The sequence below is a fragment of the Pleurodeles waltl genome, chromosome 6 (genome assembly GCF_031143425.1).
Source record: "Pleurodeles waltl isolate 20211129_DDA chromosome 6, aPleWal1.hap1.20221129, whole genome shotgun sequence".
Taxonomy (NCBI): domain Eukaryota; kingdom Metazoa; phylum Chordata; class Amphibia; order Caudata; family Salamandridae; genus Pleurodeles; species Pleurodeles waltl.
In genome coordinates, this window is record NC_090445.1 from 422,886,629 (window position 1) to 422,900,125 (window position 13,497).

General features: G+C 41.7%; 1 protein-coding gene across 1 annotated transcript in view; it reads right to left on the bottom strand.

Annotated features, from left to right (window-relative positions):
• Window positions 1–340: 340 nt before the first annotated feature.
• Window positions 341–13,497, bottom strand: part of CCND3 (cyclin D3) — a 97,866-nt gene continuing 84,709 nt past the window's right edge. Inside the window, exon 5 of the mRNA XM_069238419.1 lies at window positions 341–9,971. Coding sequence (XP_069094520.1) covers window positions 9,801–9,971 — 171 coding nt within the window. The 3' untranslated portion in view covers window positions 341–9,800. The remainder of the gene's footprint in view (window positions 9,972–13,497) is intronic.

Sequence of the window (13,497 nt, forward strand, 5' to 3'; positions counted from 1 at the left end):
TACAAGCAATTGAATCTGTCCTGCTAGAGCTGCAAGGATGATCTGTAATGAGGTTTCAGCATTTATCCTGAGCGTACCTAGGAATCTGTTTTTGAGTCGTGTTAATTTCTTATCCAGTTTGAGAGTGCTTGGGAGACCTTTTACAACTGATATAGAAGTATATTCCCACAGATAATTCATGAACTGAAGCTATGCATAATTTGGAATCAGTTTTTGAACTATGCCTACTTCTTCCTACTCACTTTGAGCCCTGAAGAATAATGCTGCAAAATACGTGGTGGCTCCACAGGAAAAAAAAAGGACAGAATTAGCTTTGTTTTGTAAATTACCGTCTTTATTAATGACTGTATTGTCTCATCACTAACTGATTACATACAATCAGTGTACACAGTGTAGATCTACATTTCCAATAAAAGGAGTGAGCCTTATTATTGTAGTTTGGATTATTGGAATGCACCCAACAAATAGTTATTATTGTCTAATTATAGAAGCCATATTAGGCAAATGGCTTTTGTTGAGGCAGCTAAGCGCAGGGACTGCTCATCCTATTGCACAACAAGTTTCTATTATTACTATAAATAAATTAAATGCATGTGAGAGAAGGGCTATGGAGAGATGAGAGGCACTGTTAGAGGGCGGTGATGCGAGAATCACTAAAGAGCTCCAATAAAGATTGCTGTATCCTGCTGCACTGTAAAGTCATCATTTACTATGCTTTAAAAACAATTGAAAATATAATGAAACAAATGTAAAATGCACTTTCCCAACGCCCCCCCCCGGCCCATTTTAAAAAACAAAATTCCTGTGAGGGTGGGGTGAACCCCTCCCAAGCCCCACTGTAGTGGTCAACCTTGCTCGCTATGTACCCTACGGAGGTTGGTCTTGCATGCCAGGCAGATTTGGGGTCCCAGTCCAGCTCAGAGGGTCAGTAATGGATACTGGCTGTCAAAACGGTGAAAAGGCTTTTTAGGAGAGGACATTCCATAAAGCACTGCACAGTAAGGATTCTAGGAGAGACCATTCTCTGAGGCAGTCACTAAAGTGATAAAAATCAAAAAGAGAATCTATGGACCCAAGTTGGAGGGGTGGGGTTGGGGAAACAGACGTTGGTAAGCCTGGATGGGTCATTTACGACCTAAGTGACATCACTGTGGTCTCATTTCCAGTGAAGTCAGACCCGTGGGGATATTAAACAGGTGTAGAATTTGCCTTTAGAGATATCCTTCAGGAAATTCATTTGACCACCGTCCTGCTGATAATGGAAGTTTCCTCGATGTTTACTATTGCCAAATGATATAATGTGGTACACTAAGCTACCAATACATACCATAAAATGATACAGAGTCCAGCTTCTCACTTGACATCCATAAACTCAAAGACCTGACAATCAACAAGATATCCAGTTATTGCAGGAAAAAAAAACTCTACAAAGATTTGGTTTTTTCCAACTTTTTTTTTTAATTTGTTGTTACAACCAGTTTTCAATGTTGCAATGAACTTACTTAAACACTAAAAGGAAACAGGAGTTTGTACAAAGCACTATCCTGCGCACCACACAATAAATTAACTTCTTGAATTGCAAATAAGAAATATTTGTGCAGGAAAACAGTACGCCAACATTTATGACATCCACCGAACATGGTGTCCGATTTGGGGGTACATATAGCGACTATTGGCATTACCACGCCTGCTCCAGACATTTGGAAAAAACAGTGCCAAGTTAGAACTTTGTTTCAACAAATGTTATGCAAAATTGATTTGTCAAGCGATGTTAAAGAACATCAAACGGGAAAGAGACGACCACAACAGACTATTTTCTAAACCATCAGGGAAAAGACCCCTAGTTCCCAGGAAGACAGCACCTCTGAGAATAATTCCTGAGAGATTGCTTACTTTCTAGACTGTGGAAAAGATAGTTTCCCTCCCTCAACATCAGCCTTTTCCTATCGCGATAAGTGTTTGTCATCTGTTGAAGATAACGAGGCATTGCATGCCTGTTCTACATTATAAAGTGCTTTAAACTGGAGTGAAGTTTGCAAAATCAACAATAGCATTGCGGAAACCTTACATTTTCTTCTCCTTGCCACGCACTGACTTTCTTAAATCAATAGTTCTATTTACTTTTCCAAAGGGAAAAAAAATAACATCAACATCATACACATGTAAACAAAAATGCCTCGCTAGTCCTCTTTTAACAATGTTTTCCAAAACACAGAGTTAGCTGTGGTGCAGAAGGGGCATATTTCTACTGGACCACTTGTATTGGAATAAAATCATGTTACCACATTTATACTTCAAGGTACTGAAAAAACGCAAGGATTAGCTGGATGTCCTTATCCACCACTGATGACAGCCAACATTATCAGTCGCATCTGCCTAAAGCATTTCTTTGGGGGAGGAATCAAGAAGTGAGTTGTGGCCTGCTATCTTCTGAATTACTGTCTCACGTGAAGTTTGTAAAACTTAGCCTCTAGTTCAATATTGGTTGCCTCAGATGGCAAAGAATGGGTTCACTTCACCTTCAGCCACGCATAGCAAATGGCTGGGCTTTATCAAAGACAAAATTACATACTGATATAATTAAAGCAGTTAAATACCAAGCTTCTCATCAAACGTGCTTCTTTCTCTAAAGCGAATATGAGATGATGCCCATGCAAAACCCTACCTCGAAAAATGGTGTTTTGTGTTCGTCCTTGAAAAACCATCATCAGCTACCTCTTTCCGACACACTACCTTCAGACTAGCATATTTACTGTAAAATATACTGCGATTTTCTGGTGTTATGTTGTGGGAAATGTTTAAAAAAATATTCTGTCTACCGTCCCAGGCTAAGAAGTAATTAATTTACTTGCTTTGAAATTCACATTTGATTTCAGAAAGTCAAACACGTATCTATACTGTACGCATTTATTATACAGTTCAAATTCCAGTCATTATTGTAATTTTATCTCCCATACAATGCTCTGACGCCGACTGTATGTTTGAGCTACAGAAACAATTAATTTAATGCCACAGCAATACAATCAAGAAAGCTCAAACGTGAGATGTGCTCGCTGTCGCAGCTCCCTTAGTGTCTTGTGGCAGCTGATCTACAACGGAGTTGCAGTATGGTCAAGAACCTCGGTCTGAAACACGAATATGAAAATGCAAAATCTATGAATGAACAGCTCGGTTTGGTGCAGATTATACCACTTAAAAAAATATGAGATAAATTAAGAATTGAATTTATTTGTTAATACTTCCCACGGTGCTGGGTTTGCATTTAGCGTGATGGGGTACTGACAGACCAATTATAAACCAGTACTCTCGGGAAATTCTGCATCATAATTCACCTCTTAATCACAAAAAAAAAAAAAAAAAATCCAGGGTAACAAGGTGCGCTCCTTAGAGTTCTGGACTAGGAGTCTTGAATGATGTTTGCAGATACTCGCCTGCTGTGTTCTGCAACAAGAAAGAGACGTCATGTAATAGAACCTCTGGGCATTTTTCTTTCGCTGGTTAATCTGACTGGACAGGCTCACATGCGTTTGATACATCTGAGGACAGTTTTGTCATAATAGGCAAAAAGAATCCAGCCAAATAAACGTATTAAGTCCCACAGAAGCCTTGGTTCATACAAGACTGATCCAGGTTCCCTTCTCTCTTTTTGGTGAACTTTCAGTTTGTCCTTATAACGCACACAGTGAAGTTTAGTTCCCTCTATGTGGCTGCGAAATTACATTATCTTTTGCTTACCAATCCCAGTTTCCCTAGCCTAAACTATACGCTACACTAGCCGGATTTCCTAGGCAGTAGTCTAACATTTGAGGTCTACAATGCATTTTCTTACCCTGGTTACTTCTAAGACATATAACCTGGGTACAATGGAAAAGAAGAAATATCTATTCAACCACTAACCTGCAATAGCTTTGTAAAATATTCCACCTGCTGGCAATTAGCCACACTGATTTTGACCAAGGACGAACTATTCTGGGCTCCATAATAAAGTGAGAATAAGGGACAGTGTCTGTGCAAAGGACCTATAAGTAGCTTATCACGCTGGAATATTTGTTATTATGACCCCAGGTTAACTGCTGATGTCATAACCTATAGCACTATCTCAGTAAGTCAGCGGTCGGTCTTTTCACTAGCAAGTGAAGCGGTCAGTCTGCTGGAATGTCCTTAACAGATCAGATTATCCAGGCATGAACTGCCAGAAGGTTTGCACTGAACAATCATGGTCTAGAAGTGTCGGTGCTGAAGAGACTACAGACAGATGGGTCATTTCTGAAGCAGTGCTAAATACACTACCTGATCATCTATTACCCCTTACACTATAGACGATGCACCACTGCTGAGGAGGTGTCCATGACAGAAGTGTAAATGAAGTGTGAACATATTCTCCAGCGTGAAGATAGTCTCATTCAAAGAGCCATCCACTAGGGATAAGACATGCGATGTGGACTACACCAAGTCAAACCCTCATGCAAACAAGCCTGTTTCACACAAGCAGCTTTCTGCCCTATACAAATGTTTTTCAGCAGCATTGAAAAGTAGCAACACTTTCAACTTTATTACAACCAACTAGACAATAAGCTTCTAAAAGAAAGTACTTTCTAACCTTTTTTCCTCCAGTGATAACATGGGATACACAGGGAGTTCCACTGAAAGTGTTGGTGTCCCAATTGTGGCTCACAATGGTACATTGACAACTTGAGTTTCAACATCACAACCGGATTCCCACAAGTCTTGATTGGTCTATTACCAGAACTACACATTTCAAGGTGGAAGTATCATTATGGGAATGCGAGTGTACAGTTAAGGCGCTCTGGTAACATGCCAGTACTGCTTGTGCAGGAGTGCCAGCCATATAGGTTCCTGAGGCAGTAGTCTCCAGTGTGGGAAAATGTAGACTTCTTTTATAACTGAGGAACGCATATATACTACCATAACATTTCCAAATCCTTCCTCCATCCATCTAAAAAATTTTTTTTAAAAATGGACACAATGCATTTGATTGCACTTGGTGGAGAGCTTTGGCACCAAGACAATTCCCTACCTTTTTTTTTACTGATGTCCCACCAATAAACTGGTGCCTTTTTGATAAGAAGGCAAACTCATTAGGTCTGCAGAACTGTGATCTCTCATTTACAAATTCATTAGAGATGTGTTCCGATTCGGTTTACTTACATGGGAGCATTATGTGGCTTGTCAACAACTGAGAATGAAAACATAAGGACTTGCAAGGTTCTTCCCAGGAGTGAAGATATGTGCAACGCCCATCAGGACTGACCCACACCAACCAATGGTAGGCTAGACTGATGGCATCATCGGCGTATCTCAGTGGTATGGTCGCAAGGCGCCAGCTGGATAATTATATATATATATATATATATATATATATATATAAATATATATAAATATACACACACAAATATACACACACACACACACACACACATACTGTCTGTCCATCTCCATGGGACCGCAAGCCTTTTGACCAAATTCGCAGTGGCTGTGGATTTGTAAGTAGTAAAATTCAGAGGCACTATGTTCAGAGAGTAGGAGAGTATCTCCTGTGTGGACACCAAATAAAAATAAAACCAAACTCAAAATGACTAGAATGTATCCATAAAAACAAGGTCTGTACTATACAAATCAATGGATCCACCAATTGTCAACTCTTGAATGCTCCGGATAGGCAATTGTGATCCTAAGAGTAATCTTGAGCAAGGCTGTGGAATTTACGCTTTCTTGTTGCATGAGGCAAGACAAAATAAGTAACACGTAATGTGTGCACCTTATCGAACTGTCAAACAGGCCAGAACAGAAGTAATCCGAAAGCTAATCATCTCTTGCAAGAAGCAGCCAATGGGCACACTGGAAATCAGTGCCTGCAATCATCAATGTATACGTCAAAACACAAATAAACTGAACAAACAATGGAAAGGACAAACATCTGATTATAAAAAGCTCTTTTGTCCAAGACACCATAACTTGGCTACATGCTTAATATACTCTCCCTTTTGTAAGTGCTGAAGAGATCCATCCTTGCCATCTCGACTGCGTTTGCATGGGCAGCTTTCATATTAAACAGCCTCCAACACACAAACATATAGGAGACATGAGGTCTTCAGCACTTTGTCTCAAAGAACATCTTTTGCATCCTTTGTGTTATGTCTGACTGAGTTAAAAGGATCTCCTATGAATCACTGGAGCTTTCACACTCTGGTCCGACATTTCTAAACAAGTTAAAAAAAAAAAAAAACACGAGACTTGATGTGACCAGACTCCAGGAAAACTTCTATTATTTTTGTTTACTGTATTCAAAAAATTATACATATCGGGAGTACATTATATGGAAATAGAAACATGGGAAAGTGCACAACAATATGAAAGAAACTCCTTTCGATTGTCACGAAAATGTGACAAAGACATGGCCCTCCCTTCTGCTAGCTGTCATCGGTTCTCCTTTTTCTTCTCTTGATCTTTCATTTTTTTTATGCAGCTGCATTTCAGTAACGTCCGTTGCACAGTACAGGTAAGACACAAAAAACTCGTACCAATACGGTCTATTCAAGTCCTCAACAAGGGAAGGGCTTTAAAGACCAACATGTTTCAGTCGTCACTGTGGACCTCTAAGAAAGCACAGCACAAAACTGTCAGATCAGTCTTCTTCCTTGAGGGTGGCTAGCTGAACATTTTGGGATCCAAGGGTGGAAAATGAAGTAGTACTTCAAATGTTAGATGGTAATCATTTGATACACGATCAAAACTAACATTCGTCATAACAGCAACCTCTTTTTGCAAATAGGTGCATAAACGATATGGATGAAAAACTTGTAATTGAAGAAAATGTAACCTATCTGATGTATTTGGGGTTGGAGATCTGCAATAACATTGTGTATCTTGTAGTGGGGTTTTCGCTCATGGCCAGGGAACTGGTTTCACCTCTCTGGCTACCAGTTGGCATACTAGGCCACGAACATTCCTGTCCAAGGGTCTGGATCCAACTACAGAGCAAACAAGCTTCCAAAAGACTTTTATGAGCTTGTGAAAAAGTACACCTAGGCCCACCCCCAAGGTTACTACTCCTCTAAAGATCCCTTCACACCCTCTTGCCTCAACAGGTCTTACCCTCAGCACGTCTCAAACATCAAGACACCATAGAGAAGCACATGCAGGCACTATACAGGGGTGTAAAACAGAAGCAAGAACAGTGCATGACCACTAAAGGGCAAGAGAACAGCAGCTTCAGTAATAGCAGCATTTCTTTCCCAGGGTGGGGGCTCTTTTGTACACTTTACAATCCGTGAAAAAGAATGTTCTTGTATTTAGAAAGACACAAAATATTCAAACACACTCACAAGGACGCCCCTCCCCACAAGAGAACATGCCGTAAACAAATAAAGGCAATATACTCTTGGCACTTAGGAAAGCTTCCTGAGTAAGCAGCAGGAGAAAACAGTGCCAGAACTGAGGGATACAACCCTCCCAGATACACAAATGGCCAGCACCCTGCCAGTGATGGTAATAGAAGAATAATGGGGAACTTCTGGGATAATTCAGCTCTTAGTCTCCCAGCATTCCTGCCAACAACACCCATCAAACATAATAGCCCCCCCCCCACCTGATAAGGAACATTGAGTTACAAATGGTGGCTGCCCATAACCACCTCCCCAAAGGCACATATGGATTAATATAGTTTTAAACACCTCAGAGTTTGTGTTTTAAAAAAGCAAGACTGTTGGATCCGTGGTGAGCTGCAGGTGTTCAAAGTTCATGCATAGAGAATACTGATAAGAGCTGCATTTTCTCTGTTTTCTATCACAATGTTTTTCAGACAGGAATACAAAATGCAATGCTTTCTACACAAGCTAGGTTCGCCGCATGCCCCCTCGGAGATGTTCACGAGAGAATGTGCGCAGAGCTCAGTTTGTAGGATTCTGCTGACATGTTGAGAGCTCCATACCCTGCAGGTTATTCTGTCAACAATGAGAGCGCAGAGGGAAGATTTTCAGAGGGAAGCAGGCTTGTTACTGAAAAGAGTGAGAGACACTCACGGGTGGTATATGCCTCAGATGTTAAGAAAGCACTCCGCAAATCATCCTCCACAGATGTGAAGGGAGAACGTCACCCTTGAAAGATGTCAGTAAACTGAGAATATAATCCTCTATAATTGCTGGGGTACTACTGGGTATTTTCCAGAGAAGCTGTGAACTCTATTATTTATTTATTTTTAATAAAGCTCTGGTGTTCCCTGGTTCACATGGACAAGGAGCTGTACCAAGGTTTGCACCCACATACTAATATGTCTGCACAAATCTCATCTTCAAGAATCGATGAAGGTGCATAGGGACCACAGGACCACCGCTAACGAAAATATTATATTCTAAGCCACAAGGTTCGCCCACCAAAAAATAAAAAAAAACAACTACGGGCAAGAGTGACTATAGAACTGGAATGAGTTTCTTCCTTGGAGCCATCAGCAGTGGAGGGCTGCGTATGTGGAGCCCTACAGGCTCCATGCAATTCTTTAGAAGACGAAGGGTAGGTGAATGTGGAGCAAACTGCAGAAACCACAGCTGCCCATTTCCATAGGATTGGGGCCTAGAGCGTATGGGACGGGCTTTTTTAAATAGGCGGAGGCGCAGATTCACTGAAGAGAGCCAACAAGCTCAACATTAGAAATGGATGGAGTTACAGTATCTGCTAAACAATTTCATGCCTGCCTGATCACTCACGTAAAACAGGTTGTACAAAATGTCTCTTAATTAACAATGTCCGCCGGTCAGCGGAAGCCTGGCTGAAAGATACAAGGAATATACGGGCAGTGTAATGCATGGAAGAATGGGGAGTAACACTACATCTAGCACATTTGGAGAAAAGGAGCATGAACATATTAGGAAAGGGAAGACAGTCAAGTATGGTCTTTTGGAACACCAATTATGAAAAATGGTCTTTCTGCCTATTACAGTGTGTTTGTCTTGCTTATATTTTCCGAAATGAACGGATCTGCACTGACTCCGGTTCATGATGTCAAGATTAGAAACCAAAGTGGTGGATGATTGCTGATCATCAGACATTATCAAATGTATGTGCTGCAAGGACCGATTGGATATGTCTGTGGGGAAATTTGGTAGATTTTCTGACAGGTGGCAACACCTGTAGTTCTTGGTCTGAATCAGATTAGGTCAGGGGACCAAGGGACCAACTTAGTCAGCCTCCCCTTGACTTTAATAGGTAGATTTCCAGATGAGCTCATTTTCCAGTGTGCAAAAATGCTTAATTCAAGTTTTTCCCCTGAGAGTACTTTTGCTAGCACGCACTTAGGCCATCAATTTCTTCCCCAGAATGACCAACAGAATCACATTTCCCACGAGTGTTCTGGGAACCAATTTGACAGTATTTCCAAACTTTTTAAGGCGAGACTTTCAGGCAGCTGTGAGTCCTCTTTGGCTTAGAGATGCTCTAATATGCTGGCAGTCAGATTGATTCTTGGTTGTATCTGCATGTATACTGAAGTGCACAAATGAAGCAGATCCTGGGGCGACGTAATGCAGTCAGATTCTACAGCTCAATTGTTAGAAGACAGCAGGGTAGAGCCCACCATAATTTACCAAATGCTGTCAGGCAGTGCACGGATCATGTTTTAGGGAAGGCAGATAAAGTTATTGAGCCCAGAAGGATTGTTCTGCCTTTATATGGTGAACACGTACAAGAGGCTGGGTTTCTTTCTAAACTGGGTCTCAGACGAACAGGGAAATAGGGAAGGCCCATATTTTCCTCTAAAACAGAGCTGAAGCTGCAGGAAGAATGATTCATGACAAGTTCACATCCACAACGTCTGTTGGAGTATTGGTGGTGTGTAGAGTCTGGCTGGACTGGCAGACAGCAGTCTTGGAAGTGGCCCGGTCTTGCGGGCAGCCACCCTGCTTTAGGCTCTGAAAGAGCACGGCCTCGATCTGCTCCTGACAGCTTTTCAGACAGTCCTGTGGGGAGAACAGATAGAATTTATCTTCAGAATGTACCTCTCAGGTCTCGTATAGGTTGAACACGGCAAAGTGTATTGGAAGAAGATAAACATACCCAAACTCGCAAATGAATAGAAAATAGACCCAAAACGTTAACAGTCACACAGATAAAAATAGCACTCATCCAAACGTGCATCAACCAATCATCCCAAAATCTCGGACCATGAACATCTCTAATGGAACGGAGAGCCTACTAAGTGCAAATTTTAGGAGGTTGCACAGATCCAAATATGGCACTGTCTAACAACACTGCAACTGGACAGCAAATCAGCCAATTTTAGGATTTCCGTTCATCAACCATGTTCAACGATTGATGGGTTGGATATTCTAAACTTTTAGATTCAGCAAGAGGGATTACTTTCCCATGCAGTAGGTTTGTTAATCTTGTCTAGTTTTACTAATAAGGTACTGGCCCGTGGCAAACATACTGAGAGCGAACAGGTAAAATGTTCTTTATAAATTCAGTAGATGCCATTTTTGGGGGGCAACTGTAACTGATCCTTCATTGGCTAACAAACAAAATACATCTGTAACAAATGCTCATAAAAACAGTGTTGAAAGATTTTGCTGCAACGATTTCACTAAATGTGTGCACATGTAGGCCTCATGTTTGAGCCAATTAGTGAAAGCAAATGCCATAAAAAAGCAGCCACTAAGTGGAGTATGAGGAAATTGCGAACTAACGTTTGTTAAGTGTTTTTTAGAGAAACAAAATTTGGTTGCATTATTTCAACACGTATTTCTATTAGCAAAATTGACATGATGGGTCGAGCTTAATACTACCCAGTTGGAAACGTGTGCCTACTATTTTTGTAAGCAAGTTACATTACGAAGATTTGTAAAGCACACTATCACCCAGAAGGGAATCCAGGTGCTGAGCAAGCGTGCTCCTAGGGAAACCTAAGGTCTAGTGGGGCTACCGTCTTTGATAACAGAGCTACCAAACAATGTTAACTTTTGGGATTTGTTCTCAAAAGCAGGGTTAGCACCCAAAAAACCTGAACAAAATTGTAACCCTTACATCTTATTCTGGGTGAATACAATATTTGTTTCCAAATGACATGGTCAAATATACAAGTATAAGGACTATGAAATCCTGATTGTATACAGCATTGCTTTGATACAAACAAGTTACTTACCTTCCTTACCGTTTTTTCTTGTAGATTCCTCACCATGTGACTTTCGGCAGGCTCCAGACTGTATCCAGACACTTTCACAGCAATTCCCTTGCGTGTCCACAAGAGGCTTCGTGCCAGGTGCGTGCAGCCCCAGACATGAAATTGGCTCACTATTTATGTGCCACCTCTGCATGCTGAAGTCAGTTTCTTTCTGATCTCTATCCGGGCCAAGGGACACTGAGCCACTGAAATCAGTTTATGGCAGTGTGTCGATTTTAGGCTGGAATCTTATTAGTGTACTGTAGGAGTCCATTTAACAGAACAGGGAGGAATCTGTAGTAAGAGTCTCTTCCAGAAAAGGCGGTGCCAAAAGTTAAGTAACTTGTTCTTCAGGTAGAGACTTCTAAATCACAGATTCGTCACCTTGAGAACAGATACCAAAGCAGTAACTCTCAGGGGCTGGGTCTTTGAAAAGACTTAGAAAATCCTGCAGGACAGAGTGGGTAAAGTGCCCATCCCACCAGACCTGCCTTTTCAGGCAGGAATGCTTAGTAAACAAGTGGACGGAAGCCAATGTAGTCACCTAGCAAATGCCCATGACTGGCACACCAGTGCAGTGGTAGCAGCCTTCGCTCTGGTGGAATGAGCGCACAAGACTTCTGGGGGGTGCTTCCTGGCCAGCCCATTGGGAATCTTGATGCATAGTACAGTCCATTTTGAGATGATCCTCTTTTTCAACACTGTCTTTCTTAGACCCCAGAGGAGAAACAGATGAAAAGTTGGTTGTCTTGTAAGTAATCTCTGGTTCGGTTCACATGGGAGCAAAGTGCCCGTTTAAGGTGAAGGCGATCAAGCCATTCTTGCATCTTGGAAGGGTGAGGTGGTGCAAGAAAGCTGACAAAGTGATGGATTGGCTTCTATAGAAGGGCCCGACTACTTTGGGAAGGAATGTTGCTTTTGTCCGGTGGACTAATTTGTATGGAAGGAAAGATGCATATGGGGAACTACAGGCAATGTTTGCTCACTCACCTTGGCAATGTTATAGCAACGAGGAATGGTATCTTGATGGTAAGAATGTAGAGATCAACTATGCATGGGTTCAAAGGGAGTGCACATCAAGTTGGTGAGTAACAAATTAAGGTCATACTGTGGCATGACAAATTGAGTTGGCTGGAACATACGAACCAGCTCCTTTAAAACAAAAACAAAACAAAAAAAGAGAAGAAAATATCACAACAGATGACTGGCAGAGGGATTGCTTGTCAGGTAAAGGTAAGCTGGCAGAAATGGCTAAGAGGTTACCTTTAACTTGCCACAGCAAAACTCTGCTGGGCTAATGACAAACACAATAGGAGAGCATTTGATAACTGTTCTTTTAGAGGCTGTAGGGGTGAAGTTCGGCAATTGCTAGCTGGGGTTTCTGCTTGCGGGTGGCCTTTTTGTTCATTTTTGTGCAGCAAAAACAATGCCCGGTTTGGAGCAGAGGCACCTTTGAAAGACGTGGTAGGTGTTCGGCACAGACATGTCAGTGACAGTAACAACAGCTTAAACCCTGTTTGTTCTGGTGACACTAAAGACATTTTGGCAGAAATAATCTGACAGGAGTTACAGAATTCGAGAGCTCTGGATCCACATCGACAGGTGGGGAAAGGAGGGAACGGACATCGGTGCACTCATGTTGTGTAAATATAGTAAAGCTGGCAGAGCCACACAATGCCACGTCGATGCGTGAGGGAATTGCTACAAATGTTTCCGGTTCCTTTGTGATGGCTGGGGAAATTCACAAGGTGAGAAATCAGCTTTTTAAGTTGTAATGCCTTAAGCTTTTAAGTGTTCCTGAGAGTTCTGCACCTTTTACTGTAATCGTATTTTATTGTTTTTTGTAGTGATGGTAGTTCTGTAGAGTTTGAAGGCTGCTTCAAAATGTTTAGGCACATAAAGGGGGCGCGGTCCAAAAGGCCTGCTATATGATCTTCAGATATTCTGGAAATGAAAAGGTCCAAGGACTGCAGCAACAGGCAATACCATCTTTAGGGTGATTTGATGCACATTTACAGGACTTGCCTGCAGTTCAAGAAGACGTGTTTGAATCCTGGGGAATGAGCGTGTAGGATCCAGAGGTAGAAGCTTTGTATGAAAGTGTGTGTGTGTCAGAAAAGGTGACACTAGAGACTGCTTCAGCCGGCCTGAATGTTATGGACCATTTGGAGAGTTAATATGGCACACAGCCTTGAACCGCTTAGTGAACTAAGCATAGTGTCTTGAAGTCAAGCCACTGTTAGGTCGGCTACCAATGGAGTGACTTCAGTGACGATGAAATAGATCCGTGCGCTTAAAGCAGAGAGGGAGTAGGTCAGCATAGATTT